Source organism: Dendrobates tinctorius, unplaced genomic scaffold (assembly GCF_039654945.1).
Source record: "Dendrobates tinctorius isolate UK_male_01 unplaced genomic scaffold, ASM3965494v1 ptg000111l, whole genome shotgun sequence".
Classification (NCBI taxonomy): domain Eukaryota; kingdom Metazoa; phylum Chordata; class Amphibia; order Anura; family Dendrobatidae; genus Dendrobates; species Dendrobates tinctorius.
Window position 1 is genome coordinate 42,751,893 of NW_027361779.1, and position 20,402 is coordinate 42,772,294.

The 20,402-nt window shown below is 39.9% G+C and overlaps 1 protein-coding gene across 1 annotated transcript in view; it reads right to left on the bottom strand.

Moving 5' to 3' along the window:
* Positions 1-20,402, bottom strand: part of LOC141100933 (uncharacterized) — a 516,918-nt gene that overhangs the window by 216,010 nt on the left and 280,506 nt on the right. The window contains exons 55-66 of the mRNA XM_073589707.1: positions 19,963-20,049; positions 19,503-19,567; positions 17,462-17,668; positions 16,547-16,697; positions 16,166-16,280; positions 15,948-16,046; positions 11,546-11,646; positions 9,187-9,336; positions 8,214-8,288; positions 7,628-7,798; positions 2,121-2,273; positions 94-198 (exon numbers count right to left, since the gene is read on the bottom strand). Of these exons, the coding sequence (XP_073445808.1) occupies positions 94-198; positions 2,121-2,273; positions 7,628-7,798; positions 8,214-8,288; positions 9,187-9,336; positions 11,546-11,646; positions 15,948-16,046; positions 16,166-16,280; positions 16,547-16,697; positions 17,462-17,668; positions 19,503-19,567; positions 19,963-20,049 (1,479 nt within the window). The remainder of the gene's footprint in view (positions 1-93; positions 199-2,120; positions 2,274-7,627; positions 7,799-8,213; positions 8,289-9,186; positions 9,337-11,545; positions 11,647-15,947; positions 16,047-16,165; positions 16,281-16,546; positions 16,698-17,461; positions 17,669-19,502; positions 19,568-19,962; positions 20,050-20,402) is intronic.

Genomic DNA, 20,402 nt, shown 5'->3' on the forward strand with positions numbered 1-20,402 from the left:
CTAGGCAACGGCAACCAGTATAAATGTAGGATTGATAAGGAAAAAATAATATCAATTATAGAGTATAGGACAAAATGCCGCATGGAAAGTTACCTTAACATCTCTGCTATCTGTGCCGGCTTGATGAGAAAATTTCATTTCCAAGGGAATTGTTGTATACAGTTTTTGAAGTGCAGATGTTGTTATGTCTGGAAAAGACTAGTGGGAGGCAGAGAAATTACTGTATATTCCCTTCTTATTAAATAATACAAAATAACTTAGGTAAAATACTCATTCATAATAAAACCAAAGTGCATATAAATATTTTGAATGTATTAATATTAAAAAGTGGTCCCAAATGTCTCTAGAAAAACAGATTGCCTGATTCGACATTTTCAAGAACCAAATAAACACTGGTAAAGCCTATAATATATGCATAGCATACAGTATATACTGTAGTATACCCAATTCTAGTACTCAGAAATCAGACTCCAATTGAAACGATAATATATACAGTTGAAGTCACAAATTTCATACACTTAGATTGAAAAAATTAAGGCTCAAATTTATTCTGTCCACAGATTCAAGGTCAACACACTCTAGTTTTAGCCAGCTGTTAACTTTGAACATGACTTGCAATTTTTCCAACAAATAGTTAATTTCATTTCTAATTCACTATATCAAGACTCCACTGTGTGTGAGGTTTACATACACAGCTGCTTGTGCCTTTAAATAGTTTGGACAATGTCAGAAAATTAGAAGCTTTGGAAGCTCCTGATAGGCTAATTAAAGGGAATCTGTCAGCAGGTTTTTGCTATCAAATCTGAGAGCAGCATGATGTAGAAGCTGTGACCCTGATTCCGACAATGTAACACTTAGCTTTCTGGGTTCAGCAATTGTGAATGAATCACAGTTTTCTCTGCTGCAGGTTTAGCAGTGCTTGGAATGTTGAGCCCTGCCCACACCACTGAATTTTTTTGGGGTGGTGGAACTATGATGACTGAAAAAAGCAAATCTTTTTATTTTTAACAATTAACGCATGTTTCAGTTCATTTTTATTTATTTTTTTATAGACTAGACAATTATGTTTATTGATTTCTTTTAATATGTTTCTTTAGTTTAAAACTGGGAAAAAAGGTGTGAAAAAGCATGTGCACGCAAAGGGTCCTACAGAACTGACTCGGTTACACCAATTTTGTCAAGCAGAATGAGCCAAACTTCCAGCAACTTATTGTCTGAAGATGCCCCGGAGCACGAGAATCTCATTGGCTGAAAACTACAAATAAAGATAAAACAACAACCACAAGGCGGACTTAAGCAACAAAGGTATCATTTTAATCAGTGTAATGGCACCAACCTGACCCTGTCTGTCTATTACTGTGTACAATCCTGCTGACAGGTTCCCTTTTAAATAAATCATTGTAATTCATAATACTATTCTGACATGTCACATACTTGAATTATAGAATGCAAAAAACCTCTTGAGAGAGAGAGGAAAGTAACTCTAGTGCCATCTATTGGAATTAGGAATCACAAAAGTGATTGATTAGAGGTTTTTTCACAAGACTTAGGATAAGAAGCCAAACCAGAATTTTTTTTTGCAAACATGTGTTTCAGTGTTTTTGCCTCTCATCAGTGTCAAGCTTCTTAGAGGTAAAGTTTATCTCCAAGTCAAAAGCCTCTTAAACAGGCAAATCTGCGCTTCTGCTTTACACTAATGAGGGGCAAATGCATCAAAACACATGTATACTTCTAATATGTTAGAATTCCTGCCCTCTTCTTCTCTGAAAAGGGTATATTCATATATAAATTTCCAGAGGAGCATAGCATGGCTTGGCTTATAAGTCTACTCATGTTAACTTGGCATTCTCCACAAGGAGAAACTTAACCCGTTGAGTTATAATAGTACACCTAACTGACTATGAATCGTGGAAAACAAAGTTCTAATAATTGTGGTTAAGGTGTATGTAGATTTATGACTTCAGCTGTATGAGAGAATAGATGGGACAAACCTTTACAGACAGACTAATGCTTATCAGTGTCAGTCAGGCAGCATTATTAAGACCCTTTAATTGTGTATTAAACATTTGTTGGGGTATTTTAGATCCGCTTTTCTTGAAATAATCCAAGTATGCTTGTACCTCTGTTATTGTAGTTGTTAATTCTGACTTGAACCAACTAATGTCTGCTTGCCGGCACAGCCTGTCCCTTATCACACGATTCATTTCATGCTCCCAGTATGCTACAACAGTACATTGGTCTTCACGGTCTTCATTAGAAAGCTTCCGAAGGGACTGTAAAGAAATGTACAGTCTATGTTTACCTTCTAGCAACATTTTTTTTTATCTTATCATTTCAAATATTTCATTGAATATGTCAAGTTCTGCTTCAACATTTCCACCATGATAAGAGAATGCTACGTCAAATCCTCTCGTGGCAAACGTAATCAAAATGTAATCATCTTATATAACAGTGTGCAGCAAAAGAAAATTGTGGGTTTTTTAAATTTTGTATCTTCAAAATTATGTACAACACATATACATTTTTATAGTCTGTGTTTTATATTCTGGTTGTAGGTCATTCTATTTTTTTAATTTAAAGGGAAGCTGGCAATGACAAAATGCTGGTTACCTGTAGATATGGGGTAAACTATAGCATTAAAATGCTACCTTGCCAACTTTCTAAAAACACGGCTACCAGGAGGAAATGAACTTATATCTTCTCAAGCGCTATGAGTGGCAAATGAAATCACTTCTTGGCCCCTTGATTGACAGTTTGCTCTGTAGTGTGTATGTGCAGAACGAGTTGTCAATCAAAGTGTTGTGAAGTGATTACAGCGGATACTCCCAGTATAATGAGCAGTGACAGTAACAGCTTTATACGCACCCCTATGGCTGATAGCAAGCAGCTCCCATAAGGATATAAGTTAACTAGATGGAGGTCCGATGCTATCGCATCGGGAAAGCGGTAATGTCACGATGGGGGCAGGTTTTGCAGCGTTGAGAATCTCTCCCCCTCATGTGCTCACCCACCTAGTCACTCTCTCTTTCCCCATGTACTGACGTCTCCCGTCTGTGCTCTCTTCTTTGACCTGTCTATACCACATCTCCTGGGCAGGGGAAGAAGCAAAAGACAATACTGACATTACAGCAGGAAATCGCAGAGGATACATCTTGTGAGGTAAAATATTGCTTAAAAACAGTGAAATATTTTACCTCACAAAAGGAATCCTCTGTGATCCCCTGCTGTAATGTCAGTATTGTCTTTTGCTTCCTCCCCTGCCCAGGAGATGTGGTATGCTCCGTACACGGTCAGACACAGACAATTTTTAAAATGAACTTTCGTTTGTGAGAAAACCCCTTTAATGTGACCGGCTTCCTCTGCCTGTAGACACATCGCGCATCTGCCGCCGGGATCAGCCGAATGATTCACTGCGCCTGTGTGGAATTTGCGCAGGTGCAGTAAATCAGACCGCCACCATCTTTATGCAGACAGATAGCGGTGGTCACATTAAAACTGAGCATGCGCTCCCCCTGTACAAAGATGGCGGCAGTCAGTGGATCATTTGGCTGATCCCAGCAGCAGCGTGTTCACGACAGTGTTCCGCTGGTGGTACGCCTCAAGAGGCTGCGTACGGTGTATACAGTGTGTGTGGTGTGTACGGCTTATACAATGTGTGTGTGTGGTGCATATGACGTAAACAGTGTGTGTGTGTGTGTGTCGTGGGTATGGTGTATACATTGTGTGTGTGTGGTGCGATGGTGTTCCGCTGGTGGTACTGCACAAGAGGCTTGGTAACACCAGCAGTTTCCATATTGAGACACCCATCACTTGGGTGTCCCAATGTGGCAGTCGGTGAACTTCTGCAGCTTGGAATTCTGGGATCCGGACACATCTGGACGGAACAGGATGTGAAGATGCTTCCACCTTCATGCTTGATCATGGCCCAGTATTCTTTGGGTCATACGCAGCATTTATCTTCCTCCAAACAAGACGAGTTGAGTTAATGCCAAAAAGCTCGGTGTTTTTCTCATCTGACCACAGCACCTTCTTCCAATCACTTACAGAATCATCCAGGTGTTCATTGGCAAACTTCAGACGGGCCTGCACATGTGCCTTCATGAGCAGGAGGACCTTGCGGGCATTGCAGGATTTTAAACCTTTACAGTATAATGTGTTACCAATGGTTTTATTGGTGACTGTGGTCCCAGCTGCCTTGAGATCATTAACAAGTAACTCTGTGTATTTTTAAGCAGATCTCTCACTTTCCTCATGATCAAGGATAGCCCGCAAGGTGTGATTTTGCATGGTGCCCCAGATCGATGTTTATTGACAGTCATTTTGTATTCCTTCCATTTTCTTACTATTGCACCAACAGTTGTCCCTTCGCACCCAGGGCCTTTCGTATGGTTTTGTAGCCCATTCCAGCTTTGCGCAGGTCTATGATCTTGTCCCTGACATCCTTAGAAAGCTATTTCGTCTTGCCCATGTTGTAGACATTAGAGTCTGACTGATTAATTGAGTCTTTGGACAGGAGTCTTTTATAAAGGTGACTATGTATGACAGCTGTCTTTAATGCAGGAAACAAGTTGATTAGGAGCGTTTAACTGGTCTATAGGAGCCAGAACTCTTAATTGTTGATAAGGGATCAAATACTTATTTCTCACTGCAAATTTCAAATAAATTTATATAATTTATACAATGTGATATTCTGGATATTATTTTTGATATTCTATCTCTTAAAATTAACCTACCCTTAAAATTATAGACTGTTAAACAGATTAAAGGTGAACTTCAAGCTCAAGGAACATCAGTTTCAGATCGCACCATTTGTCGTTGTATGAGCCAAAGTGGACTTCATGGGAGATGACCAAGTAGGACACCATTGTTGAAAAAAAAAAATCATTAAAAAAACAGACTGGAATTTGCCAAACTACATGTTGACAACTTCTGTAAGAATGTCTTATGGACAGATGAGACAAAATTTAACTTTTTGGCAAGGCACATCAGCTCTATGTTCACAGACAGAAAAATGAAGCATATCAAGAAAAGAACACTGTCCCTACTGTGAAACATGGAGGAGGCTCTGTTATATTCTGGGGCTGATTTGCTGTGTCTGGCATAAGGTGTCTAGAATCTGTGCAGGGGGGTACAATGAAATCTCAAGACTATCAAGGGATTCAGAGAGAAATGTGTTGCCCAGTGTCAGAAACCTTGGTCTCAGTCGCAGGTCATGGGTATTGCAACAGGATAATGACCCAAAATACACAGCTAAAAGCACCCAAGAATGGCTAAGAGGAAAACATTGGACTATTCTGAAGTGGCCTTCTATGAGCCCTGACCTAAATCCTATTGAGCATCTTTGGAAAGAGCTGAAACATGCCGTCTGGAATAGGCAACCTTCAAACACGAGACAACTGGGGCAGTTTGCTCTTGAGAAGTGGGCCAAAATACCTGTCGAGAGGTGCAGAATTCGTATTGACAGTTACAGGAATCGTTTGATTGCAGTGATTGCCTATGAAGGTTGTGCAAGAAAATATTAAGTTGACTGTACCATCATTTATGTCCAGGCCTATTTCATGAGGGTTTTTTTCTTAAATTCTGTGTAAGCATGGTTGAAAAGCAATGTCTGACTTTCATTTGTTCATTTTCATAGATTGTTGATTTATTATTACTTTTGTCAGATTCAAGTTATTTCTGTCACCATTGTGGATTTTTCTGTCATTAATCAACAATTTTGACCACTTGTGTATATAGTGGGTATGGAAAGTATTCAGACCCCTTTAAATTTTTCACTCTTTGTTTCATTGCAGCCATTTGGTAATTTGAAAAAAAGTTTATTTTTTTCGCATTAATGTACACTCTGCACCCCATCTTGGCTGACAAAAAAACAGAAATGTAAAAATTTTTGCAAATTTATTAAAAAAGAAAAACTGAAATATCACATGGTCATAAGTATTCAGACCCTTTGCTCAGACACTCATAAGTCACATGCTGTCCATTTCCTTGTGATCCTCCTTGAGATGGTTCTACTCCTTCACTGGAGTCCAGCTGTGTTTAATTAAACTGATAGAATTTGATTTGAAAAGGCACACACCTGTCTATATAAGACCTCACAGCTCACAGTGCGTGTCAGATCTAATGAGAATCATGAGGTCAAAGGAACAGGCCAAGGAGCTCAGAGACAGAATTGCAGCAAGGCACAGAGCTGTGTGGGAACTCAGAGGACGTTATTTGTTTTAAATGGGGACATTATTAGTTTTCATCGGGGCACCCGAATCAGAAAGAACATCAGCTGTAAGTTACTATATTTGACTGTGTTGTAATCACGTGTATGTTCTGCACAATTGTAAGTAAGCTCAGTTATGGTACCATAAATAAGCAGTAAGCTTGGTTCTGGTACTGTATCTATGTAGGAGACTTGGCTCTGTTGCTGTATCTATGTAGTAAACTTAGTAAGCTCGGTTCTGCTTGTTATCTCTGTAGTAAGCTTGATTCTGCTCCCATATCTCTTTAGTAAAGCTCCTTTCAGTTCACGTATCTATGTAGAAGAATATTCAGAATTGAGAGTCCTCAGTGGTTGATACCTTTTAATGGCTAACTGAAAAGATGGTAACAAATTGCAAGCTTTCGAGACTACTCAGGTCTCTTCATCAGGCATTGACTAATACAAAATCTGAAGAATCACATATTTATGCACAACACAGTACAGAAAAAAAGCAATAAATAAGACAGGTGACGTGAAGAAGAATCATCATTATGGGAGAGGGATAAACATAAATATTGGACCAGTTCATAGATAAGGAGTCTGGATGTTTTATTGTCCTCTGATTGGGGTCTCCTAATGTGTTCTGATGCCCCTACAAGGTCTTAGGAGCAAATTCCTTAATTGATGTAAAAAAACCATAAATCCATGCGACACATTCATTCCTGCATTGAGAGTGTCAAGGGTCGTCATGAGCTTGCACTCACAGACTTTTCTGTCTCTCCGAGATGTGAAGTTACCTTTCAATACCAGTAATTTCATATCAATGGTGCTGTGATCAGGCCATGATTACTATGTAGTAATCTTAGTTCCTTTCTCGTGTCTATGTATTCAGCTTCTTTCTATTGCAGTATCTAGTTAGGCAGTAAGCTTGCTTCTGCTCCCATACCTATGCAGCAAGCTACCTTCTGTTTGCATATCTATGTACCAACCTGTTGTTAAAGCCTGTTATCTCTGCTGCTTTAATGAACGGCCAGAGATAAGCAGAGCAGGGGTAGGCCACCACAAAACGAGGGCCACTACCTTGTGATTGCCGCCCAGGCTGAAAAGTGCCAGCCAGCACCTGGTGATATTGAATGAATAGGGAATGCTGACAAACATGGGCTGGCCCCTATACTTATTAATTGTCTGTAAATCTTTAATTATCTTTCTATTATAAGCTGCTTAGAAAGTGGGATTGCAGTTTAGATTATAATCAATCCAAATACATGTTCTAGCCCCTTCTATACTGAGATTAAGTCTGATTGTGTCTGATGGGTAATACAATGTTCATTACTGCTATGCTGAAAATGAGACGAAAAACATATGGAGGATGGTATATGTAGGAGGAGCACTTTATATGTCTTTTACCTTACAAATATGCCCATGAATTCTTAATATTACCTGAAATACTTTGGTTATCTCTCTCAACGAAAATAAATAGTGCTGTCTGCCTGGTGTTGGGGAAATAACGAAGACTTTTTTCACAGATTCCAAAAGATGGCATGAAGCTTTCGCCAAGGATAAATTAAGATCTTCTTGTAGAGAGAGGCCATCTTTGTCACCCATATTTGCCTGCATTTACAAAAATAAACAGTAGTGAATATAGGTGTGTATATGATTCAAGGTGTTGCTAACATTATAATTACAACAGGATTTTGATTGAACTAAATGATCACATTCGGTCATCACATTCATGTGATCACTTATTTTTAATACATCCGATTTTTCTCACAGCCCTATTGACTTGCATTGCTAATTTTGATTTGAAACTCAGTCCAAGGAGAAAAATCTGATATGTGCGCAGCCCATTAGAACATCATAGGTACGTGTGTTAGCCGTGAAAACCATAAAAGAAGAAACCTTTAAATTTGCAAGCCCTTAAAAGAAGAAACTGGCTGACATAAAAACAACCATTAGTAATAAATAAACATTTTTGTGAACACACCGAGAGCTAATTAAGTAATGAAAGCAGAATATTAAAATTTACCTCTAGCACAGAGAAAATCACTTTCTGCAGCTGGGCCCCTTCTAAATCCGGTAGGTGGAATATAGAAAAATGGCGCTAAGAAAATAACATTGTAAGGTTAATGTTAATGCACACCCATAAGCAATGGTTAAATTATGTTATTACTGAATAATTCAGAGGATAATTGAATGAAATATTGTTTAACCCCTTCACGACCTATGATGTATAGGTAAATCATAGCTCAAGTCCCTCCTTTTGATGCGGGCTCCGGCGCTGAGCCTGCATCTTTCACCGGCATATGACAGCTGATTTGATCACTGTCATGTGCCCCTAACAGCTGTGGGTTGAATTGCGATCCACTTGCAGCTGTTAAATGCTGCCGCCAGAGATTAACATGTTCACTGAAGCAAACTGGATGTGCGTCACAAACCTCGCACCATCGGCGCCCCTGCCATATGATTGCAGGGCGCCGATTGGTTGGCATGACAGTTAGGGGTCTGCAGAAGACCCCCATGCTTGTCATTGCAGATCTACTATGAACGCCAGACTTCATAGGAGATGATGATTTCTGCTACACATACAATAGCATAAGCGATCAGATGATCGCAGCTTGAAAAGTCTCCTAAGGGGACTACTGAAGCAAGAAGTAGAAAAAAAGTTTTAAAAAATATTTACAAAATCATGTACAGTGCAATTAGAACAATATGCAAAAGTTTTATATATAGGATTAAAGCATTTTGTGACCCCAACCATGTCCTTCCTTGATACAATCCAAGAGTTACTAATTAGCAGGGATATCAACTATGAGGTGGGACGGGCATGCCCCCTTTTTATCGGCCTGGTTGTGGTTGCATCTCCGGTGACCACACTTGATATGCCACCATTTGTAACCTAGGCTCCAGATAGCATATAATACTGTAGGATTTACATTCCTCACAATTTTGCAGCTGACGTATCCTGAAATTGGAATTTGTCTATTTTATTAAAAACTCACCAATAGTCGTTGAACTGAAACTCTGTGGGCACTGTTGGCATATTTGGGTTGACCCATAACAGCTTTTACGAGGAGCCCTTCTAAAGTCTGCCACTCAAAAGGTTTGTTGAATCTCACCAGAGTTTTGTCGTCTAGAAGCAGTCTCAACAACTAGATGGATAAATGAGGATAATATTTTGGATTTAATCACTTTGACCCACACACATAATAATACTGAACAACGCTGGGGAAATACATCAGATTCTTTTTCACAGATAACATGTTTCAAATCCAAGGTACCATCTTGCATTCTAGCATGGCAAGACTATAATTTCCTTTTCGTTACATAGCAAATCAGGCAAAATTTGGTAATAGTGGCATGGAGGAGGTGGTTGCCTAGTCTTATAAATGAACACAGATGAGGCTTATATAGGGCGACAGTCACACAGATACGTGTAGTGCACGGTGTCTGGTTTACAGCCCATGAGTGACACCAATACTTTTAGATCAGGTGGGTTTGTCCAGCACTTTATGAGAGCACCCCACAAGGACAGATACCCCAATTTCTGTAGCCAACAGTAAAGTACTGGCTGTAGCCTGAATAAAGTTGAAAAAATGTACAATAACTAGATGTATAACATGCATTAGTATTTTTGATATTTTGGCCAAAATACTCAGGCTTGCAACTCGCGTCAAGGGTCCTCATTGCCTTGTGAATCTCTACAAAAAATTAAAAGCAATACACAAAACAGAATATCAAATATAAAAAAAACAACACAGGAAACTGTATGTACCAATAACAGGTCACAGAAACTAATGCACTTAAAGGATGCAACAGACCCCCGGATGAAGGGGCAACACACGTGTAAAATGTTGATGAAACATGCAGTTATACATAGGGGCGTAACTACAATATGTGTGGGCTGCAGTCGCAACCGGGCCCTAGAACCTAAGGGGCCCAAAAAGTCCCTTTGACCTATATAAAAAGACCAATGCTATTAAAGACTTGCAATAATTTGGGGCCCCATTGGAGGATTGGTGCCCATGAGTTTCAAGTTACGCCACTGCTCACACACCTACCAATTCATGGAGGGGGTGGTTGCGTGCATGTTATACATCTGTTACATCTTTTTCGTGTGACCAGTGCTCTATACAAGCCTTATCCATGTGCAATTCTAACACAAGGCGATCACCCCCTCCATGAATAGTAGGTGTGTAAGTGGTCATTTTATAAATGTTTTGTATCTGTGCTGCTTCCGTATTTATCATGGTGACTTGCTGCATCATGTAGTGCATTAGTATTGTGACCTTGTGTTGGTAAATTACGGCTGCTTTTTTCTGTAATAGTTCTTCTACCTCTGTCTTTGGCTACATTTACTTATGAGGCTGTAAATAAGTAGGTACAACTCTGCCCTAAGGTGGGCATAAATCACTTTTTATCTCCTCTTTTTCCAGTCGGATAAGACCCTATTGCGCGTATTGTCTCTCCAGTTTTTCATTCATTATTGTTTGGCTACATTTACACATTCAGTGGGTACGAAAAGTATTCAGACCCCTTTAAATTTTTCACTCTTTGTTTCATTGCTGCCATTTGGTAAATTCAAAAAAGTTCATTTTTTTCTCATTAATGTACACTCTGCACCCCATCTTGACTGAAAAAAACATAAATGTAGACATTTTTGCAAATTTATTAAAAAAAAGGCTGCAATGAAACAAAGAGTGAAAAATTTAAAGGGGTCTGAATACTTTCCGTACCTACTGTATGTGTTAGACATTCATCTGTTGTCTTTTTTCCGACTGCGGATGGATTTTTAAAGAGTTTCATTGATCCATGCACACATTCGGTCAGCGCATGCCCTTTTTAATCCCATTGGCAGATCAGACTCTGCCAATAAATAATGAATAGGGTAGGTGGCACACCCTTAGTGGACGGTATGATTTTGTATAGGGTGCTCCATTCTTTGGAGCCAACCACTGAGCTCCTGTAGATCCGTAGTGAATGAAAGGAAGGAACTGCACATCAAAAGGAACAACAGACTGACATACGCGTACAGGCAGAGATTTGTAAATCGCTGTCAGCGGAGGGAGAAAATTTGCCAGGGACCTGCCTGTATAACTAGTGCGCAGTGCGGCTCGGTTCCCAGCAGCTATTAAAAAGCATGCTTTTGTCCGATTGTACAGCCAGTGGCTGATACATGCTGCGCACGGTTTGTGCTGCATGTATCTCCAGCCAGAAAATGCAGAGAATTGTTTACATCCATTACATCCATTACCACTACTTTCAGAACCATATTTCTACATATTAAAATATATTAACATTTCTTTAGGATCCTTTAGGCCTCACCTTTGTTTACTGCACCTTTAAAACAAAACAATTTACCTCATTACAGTGCTGTATGCCATTCTCATCAGGTGTAGGGAGATGCAGATCATCGATAAATAACTGCAAAGTTTTTCCATCCTTTGCACCATATATGAAACCTGAAATGTATAGTACACCTCAAAAGATTTCAAAATAACATATATTTTCTTTCTATGGACAGAAACACATTTTCCTTAAAGGGGTATTCGCATGTTATTAAATTGATATAGCTGGCTAGACAGGATGAAAATAAGCAAGTTTGCAGTGGACTTGCTTTTTATTCTCCTGCTGTAAGAGCTTTTATCTTTCCTTGTGTACAGATTGTTTCCAATGAGCCTAGCCATTAAAGCCTGATGAAGTGTAGTAGTTACATTCCAGGATGAAGAATTAACTCCTGAGTTGCAAGCCACATCTCTCCAGGTCATTGATTTCCATAGACCATTGAGCTGCTCAGTTCCCTGCCCCCTCCCTCTCAGTTCCTGACCATGCTGCTCATATCAGTTTGGCACAATGACAACCCCTGGCTCCCACCCTCTTTTACCAGATTCTAGAGCAGCTGTCTTAAGCCCCTGTCACACATAACGATGTCCCAGCGATCCCACCAATGATCCGACATGGATGGGATCGCTGGGACATCGTTAGACAGCCCCAGCGATCAGGACCAGCAATTCTGGACGTTGGTTTCTAATGTAAACGTCGGGTATCAAGGAGCTGCGACTCCTGGATACCCGCTGTTTACCTTGGAAACCGGCATACACGCTGGTTTCCAAGGTAAACATCGGGTATCTAGGAGCCGCGCGACTCCTGGATACCCGCTGTTTACCTTGGAAACCAGCGTGTACGCCGGTTTCCAAGGTAAACAGCGGGTATCCAGGAGCCGCGGCTCCTGGATACCCGCTGTTTACATTAGAAACCAGCATCCAGCGTCGCTGATTGCTGGTCTCTCGCTGCCACACGCAGCGATGTGTGCTGGGCAGCGGGAGACCAGCGATCGAAAAACAGCCCAGGCCGCTCGAGCACGATCAGCGATAACCGGCAGGGGGGCCGGTCGCTGATCCCCATCACACACAGCGTTCTCGCTGGCGAGATCGCTGATGTGTCACAAACTCAGCCATCTCGCTAGCGAGATCGCCGTGTGTGACGGGCCCCTTAATCACAGCTCTCACTTTCCTGAGCAGTTTTCTTGTTCAAAGGCCCTGTCCTGTTATCTCTAGGTGGAAATATACTGTATACACTTCAGAACAATGACAGACCAATAAAGAGGACCTTTCATCAAAATTTTCAGGATGAACTGGACATAAAATGTAAAAGACGATGCAGCACTGAATAAAACTTTTTTTTATTTTGTCTTTTTGTTGTGGAGATATTAGCAATCAAAATATTTGTCACTTAACAATTACATTTTTTTTTTAAGTCCAAGTGGCCATTACCAGAAAGGCATTACTAGTGGTGTGTAATTCTTCCTATTTATTATGCTGAATAATCATAAACAGGCAGCAACACACTAGGGAAAGAAGAACACGTCCTCGCAATAGCATTGACAAACAGTGTGCTCTCTTTACTGCAATGTGATGATGAGCTGGAGCACAGCAGAGCTAAGGGTTCATATTCACATGCGAGAAACTCGGACGAGTCTCGCCCGTCCATACCCTGCACTGCCACCGGCACTCGGATCGGAGCCTTCAGCTGCATGTAATTCTTTGCAGCTAAACGCTCTGATCCGAGTGCCGGTGGCAGTGCCGGGCATTGACATGCGAGACTCATCCAAGTTTCTCGCATGTGAGTATGATCCCTAAGTGTGATTAACTGACAGCTCTCAGCTCTCATCTCTGGCAACCTATTTGATACACAGAAAATGGAGTACTGACTTCAAAGAATATATAAAAAAATTATCAATTTTATTACTGAAAATATGATAAAATGTACATAAAATTACACACAATAAAAAGAGGTGGACGAGAGAAGATACAAAATCCCAAGGATTAGCAGGCAATAGTCATGAACAGCTAGTAGTAATATAATATAGTGTACAATATAGCAATAGCATGTCAAACATAGAAATCGAATGAGACTAATAACTGGAGTGACACCAGCGTATGGCATACGATATTAGAGCATCGGATGCGATATGCTAATTTCGCTTGGGTCCAGCTCTGCTGCAAGCAGGAGCCGAGTGTCAATGATCTTTGCACAGATCTTCTCGCATGCCAGGATTGCAGCACACCTGAGGAGGAGACGGAGAAAATAATTTCTCCATCTTTTCTGCTGCCAGCATCAGCGTATATCGCAACACACGCGGGTGATATCTGAGTGATGTGTGTTGTGTCACTCACAACCATAGACTTATATGGGTGCGAGTGAGCAGAGTCTCACTGCAAATCACAGCCTGCTGCGATTGTTCTCGCATGCCGATTTGGCATGAGAAAATAATTACAGATGTGAGATGCACCATAGAGCAACACTGGGCCGAGTGCTATGCGATGTTTTAAGAGTCAGTGATTAGCGGTCATAAAGGAGCACTTAGGAAGCAACCCAGGGGCAGACAAGAATATCAGGTCTCCACCGCAGCTCCAGCCAAAAACCTTCAAAGGAGGATAGGAGCAATGAGAAAATGGAAAACAGTGTTAGGAGTGCAGGAAAGAGACTCAGGCAGGAGATGGGTTTAAACCACAACGCGTTTCGACGGAGGATCCGCACGTATCGGCACAAAGCTGTATCTTTCTCAAGGTCAGTGTGTCAGTAACACACTGACCTTGAGAAAGACACATCTTTGTGCCGATACGCGTGGGTCCTAGATTCCACAAAACACGGCTGTGTGCTTCCACTTGGGGTCTGCCTGGTATCATGGTTGGAGGCAGGGGAGATTTTTGTCTATGCCTCCAGGGCTCCTGTGCTGGTGATATGCTCTGACTATCTGCTGTGAGTTAATATTGGTTGCAGCAATTTGAATGTCCCAGGGTGTATGTTAATAGAGTTTGGAGTACCATTAATAATATTTGCTGGTGGTTCCCTGTGTAAGCATGCGTCTAGCACATTTTGTATGTCTATGACAGTATTTATTTGTAAACAGCATGCATACAGGTATCATGACTTGAAATATTGAAATATAGTAATATATATCTCTATGTAGTGGGACCTCATTAATTAATGAGCAATTGCACTTTTGTATTTTGTCTGGGGTTTTGGAACCTTAAATATTGAATTGTATGTGATTATGACCCAATTTTCTTTGTTCACTTTCTAATGTCTGCTTTTGCACAGACTTTTTTAATTGTTTTTAACTATGTGTTTGTATGTAGTGTTTGCTGAAATTAAATTAAATGTATTTTTGTTTTATAAATATTAGTGGTGATCCCTATAGTTGTTGCATATACTTTTTCTTGGTCTGCTTTTTTGCATTACTATTAGTGTCCTTCAGCTGCTATGTCTGGCATACTGTTACTATATTGTACACTCTTACTTCTAGCTGTTCTTGACTATTGATGGAAAATGGATCCACCAATCAGGCATCTGTATTTTGCTTACTGAATCCAGTAACAAATACGTAACTTGCTTACTGTCTCCAGTAATAAAAAAACGTATCTGCTACTAATGAAAGAAAAACGGATAGCTAATTAACGGCTCCATTTTCCATAGACTTCAATGTTAACAAAATAGATCCCGAAGATCAGTTATTTAAAAATGGACTAAAAGTTGTGTCTGCACAACTTTTATGCCAATTGATTGCTGCTTGATCCGTTTTACCTAATCACTACTGGATATTTGAACATAACCTAAGGTTGCTTTCATGCTGCGTTTTGGCACACTGTTCGTTGGTCTCATTGGGGCTTACGTTCGACCCCCCCCGCAAAACGGGATTCTGGCAGATGCACCGAAGGGCCATAGACTATGATGGTGCCGACAGAGCGAACATGTGCTCTGTCGTGCATCATTTTCAGGCGTGTATGCCTACTAGAGACCAAAGCTCAGACATAGTAGACTCAGACAATGGAGAAGATGGAGAAATATTTCAGTCTTTTTTTTTTAAATAAATTTGCAAAAATTTCTACATTTCTGTTTTTTTCAGTTAAGATGGGGTGCAGAATGTACATGAATGAGAAAAAAATAACTTTTTTGAATTTTTCAAATGGCTGCAATGAAACAAAAAGTGAAAAAATTTAAACGGGTTTGAATACTTTCCGTACCCACTGTATATAGGGGTGGACACAGATAGAAGAGAGACACTGTGACAGAAGCTGCTTGTTGTTTTGAAGGTGGTTGTGAGCACCCCATACCTTTTGGGCCCCTATGCAGCTGCACAGGTTGCACCAAAGCTATGCCCGCCGTTGCATATGTAAACATATGTGTTTTTTTTTTTTTCAATAAAATATTATAAATCTGCACTGACAGTAAAAAGCTTAAGAAACGTTAATGTGATTACCTTGTCTGTGAACAATATTTTGCTCTAGTAATTCTTGGAGTTCTTTGGCTTTTGAAGATCCTGAAAACACCATTCTTTTGAGCAATGTGCGTGTCCGGTCTGAAGAACAACAATACAAATAAATTTATGTTTATAAAACTAATTGACCATTATTATATATATACAGTATATATATATATATATATATATATATATATATTAATAAATGCACCATATACCTTGTGTAGAAATGAAGTCATTCATCAATGCAGTCTTCCCACACCCTGGAGGTCCAGCTAATAAAACATGTTGGAATCCCATGCTTGCAAACTCTAAGAAAGTGCGCACTATAACCTATCAAACACAAATAACATAGATCTAACATTTAAAATTATGTTGTTTATGCCTTTTTCCAAATGCTGTTTTTTTCTTAACTGAAAACACCTAAATAAAATGGTTAATGCCATGTTCTCCTTGTCTTGTGATATAAAAAATCAATCTGTCTTTTAAACCAAGCATCAAACTGGACATTGTTTGCACACTTTTTCACAAATAAAGAAATATGTTCCCTTTTTCCCCAAATAGTGTTTTGCTTTCCTACTTGTTTTCCGACAACTCACCGTGTCTTGGGTTTCAATGAATGTTTCTCCCATGATGTCTGTGTTCCCAACATATGTGATATCTGGTAAGCGCGACTGCCATGTATCCCATTCTCCTGACTCATCAAGAAAATAATCAAATACCGAAATCTCCTGGTCGTCATCTGGCAAACTACACAAAAAGACAAACAGGTCAGCGACTCCCCAGTCGAGGGTCCTGCATGACTGACTACAATCTTCCGTTGGACCTCATTCGGGCGTATGTTTTTGTCTTCTACATGGAAATAGGGGACCAATTTTGATCAGTGTTTGGGATTAGATTTCGATCAGTGATTGGTCGGTCTGTCAGTTTTTGCTACCAGTGCTTCAGCAGTTTTCCTCAAATGCAAAAAAATGCCTTTTTTTCATAGCAAACAATCAATGAAAAATTTGAACAGCACACTGATAGCATTCAAGTTACTTCTAGAGATGTCCAAATTTTTCACAGCCTCATATTTGAAAGTGTGATTTTCATCCATCACTCAAATCAAAATCAGACTTTTTTTGGTTTTGTTTTGCGGACATTCGACCAGCAAAAAGAACCTGGACATGTGAACAGGCACGTCAACTATAATCAGTATGTGTTCTAGCTGTGAAAAACACAGAACAGTGATGATGTGAAACATGGACACCTGAATGAGGCCTTATAGTGACTGCTAAAAAAATTGTCAGTATATTGCTAAAAGTCAACAAACAGACTTTGTAAAGTCTGTGCGGGAGATCTCCCCAAAGATAAGTGTTATCCACCACAGACTACAAGCTGGAAATGATACATGAAGAAGTGTCAATTTGTGGTTTGCTTGACATTTCATCTTCAATCTTGGATGGAATATTATATATTGATAATAGAATATTATGACAGGTATACATGATATGTGAGGCATAAATTACACTTACACTGATGTGTAGACCTTTAGAAGATCACTGAACTTCTTCCTGTCTGAATATTCAATAAGTGATCCTACTGACCAGATAAGGCAGAAGATGAAAAGTCTCTCAATATGCAGCTGTCCACCAATACTCTGGGCCTTATCATTAAGCAGGACGGTCAATAAGTTGGTAAAAGAATGAAACAAGCCGACTTCTGTTACTGGAACAATTGCCCTTATGAATAAATATAAAAACATTTGTAAATATATTGCCCTTTTTTTGAATAGGGTCACTTTTATAAGGTTAAAAGGAATGTAAAATCTATTTAGCTAGACGGACTAAAGAATGAATCTAAATTCAATAAAAATTTCAATTTTTTTTAGTGACATTAAACTCTAATCTAAGGCATTTTATAGCAAAACATGATATATCAACAAATTTAATGGTTAAATTCTAACAATATAAGTAATATACAGTATATAGAACCTTTTCATGGATAAAATTGAGATATATGCCTTTGTATGTAGAGAGGTTTAAGTTGCATATCATTGTTTATCACTGATGTCTCTCTTTAATCTTTAATTTTCAAAACCTGCTTTCTCTGACATGTGTATTTAGCTGCAGGTCCAGAGCTCAGTGAGTGTTCCCTGTGATGTCACATCAGTGTCTGAATGTACTGCTGCAATTACTGCCCTATTCGTTAGGCAGCACCACACTAAAGCCCCCGTCACACATAGCGATCTCGCTAGCGAGATCGCTGCTGAGTCACAATTTTTGTGACGCAACAGCGATCTCACCAGCGAGATCGCTGTGTGTGACACTGACCAGCGACCAGCACCCCTGCTGGTATCACTGATCGTTGTTGGAATGCCCTGGACATTTCTTTGATGACTGGTCTCCCGCTGGCCAGCACGCATCGCTGCCTGTGACAGGCGGAAGACCAGCGATCAGCGATCAGCATGCTGGTAACTAAGGTAAACACTGGGTTTCTAAGCAGCGCGTGTCACTTAGAAACCTGATGTGTACCTTAGTTACCAGCGCACTGATGCAGGGAGCTGGTAACCAAGGTACACATCGGGTTTCTAACTGACGCGTGCTGCTTAGAAACCCGATATGTACCTTAGATACCAGCTCTCTGCATAAGGCGCTGGTAACTAACGTGCACCGCGACGCCGGGCGCTCGGCGTCACTGGTGCTGATCGCTGGTGCTGATCTCTGGTGAAGCTGTCTGTTTGACAGCTCACCATTGATCAAGTAGTGACTCACCAGTGATCCTGACAAGTTGATATCGTTGTCAGGATCACTGGTGAGTCGCTATGTGTGACTGGGCCCTAACAGTACTGTTACTGCTGAGTGAGCACAGGCAGCGTGTGGGGGTTTAGCTGTTATATTGCTGAGAATAGTGTTCCATTTGCAATACACTTGTGTTTTGCTGCAGTGAGCTGGTATGTAATTTGCTCTCTGCTGGGAGCCATTGGTTCCCTTTTATATAAACTCCAGCAGACTGTCTCTAGCTGACAGTTACTACTTAGTTCTGCTAGACCTAGGCTGTCTGTTACTTGGTTCTTGTGTGCTGTTTTATATTTCCGTGTTCTGATTCCGGCTTGATTTTTGACTACCCAATTGCCTCCTGACTTTGTCCTTGATGTGATGTCTCAGCTTGCACCCTGCTTGGTGTCCCTTCCTGCCTCTGCTTTGTTCCTCTGAAAAGCAACCTTTCCATGGAATCAATCTAGTGTACATTGTTGTAAGAACAGATCCTGGGACAGTGGTTAAAGGATGAAGGTTGGGGTTCCTCTAGAATCTGCCAGACAGAGTGACTTGTGCCAAATCTTTCTGAGGTAGCCTTTTTGAGTCTTTGGCCTTTGATAGATAAAACAGAAGTATGTTCATTACTGCCCTTTTCTCACAATGTTCTAGCTTGGGTCTATAGGTCTCTGTCCTCCTCTTCTCTGTTTAGCTGTCCATGTGTGGCATTATACTGTCCACATGTGGTTTTTGAGGATTACACTTTGCTCCAGATTCTAGTGTAATATGTGTTAAATGTTTCAAAACTAAGTTACTTTACTTGGTATCATGAAGAATAAGATTGAAGATGGGGTCCAACGTCCGGTAGAAAGCTTTTGAAAGAACCTAAAGAAAGAATATTTAAGTATTAAAAATACAAGGGCACATCATAAAATAATAATGCTTTTATAGAGAAGTGATATACAAGTGTCTATATGCGCATGAACGTAAAAAGAAAAAAAGCTTTGTTCGTAGTGTTTTACTAGCAGAAATGCACGCATTTTTCTGGGATTTGTTTTGTTATGAAGAATAGATTTCAAAAGTGACAACAGGATGAAACTGATGCTAGACTAAAAAGGTCCACACACACTGCAAGATTATGGTGTCTGTGAGTTCCTATGCACGTTAGAATCTTGCAGTCTGGCAAGACACATGTACAACTGTACATCTTAGAAGATGGCCTTTTTTAAATTTAAGCTTAAACATAAAAAAACATTGTGTTGTATTCTCATCAAACTTACAGCATTTTCTTGTTGGTTTCTTCCATCCAACCAAATTTTAGACAGGGGTCTCCACCCAAGTGCATCACCTTCAATATATAATACCCCCTAAAATATAATAAGCAACAAAATATAAGTAATTTTCTTTAAAGGAAAACCACAATTTTATTTTTTATTTCATAAATGAATAGTACACATGAAAATAAGCAATTTTGTAAAATATCTTGTCAGAGTAATTTGCTTCTTTCTTTGCCAGAGTTGATCATGATCTTCAAAATTTTCAAGCCTGAGGTAAAATCTGTATTTAGTGAAGACCCTTTCCCATTACTGAGATAGGAGATGACAGTTGCTAGAGACTGAGCTGGTCACCCTCATATCTAGATAGAATCTCATTAGTAGCAGGGACCATCTCTTATCTCAGTAATGGGACAGTCTGTCTTCACGGAATACCGATTTTATCT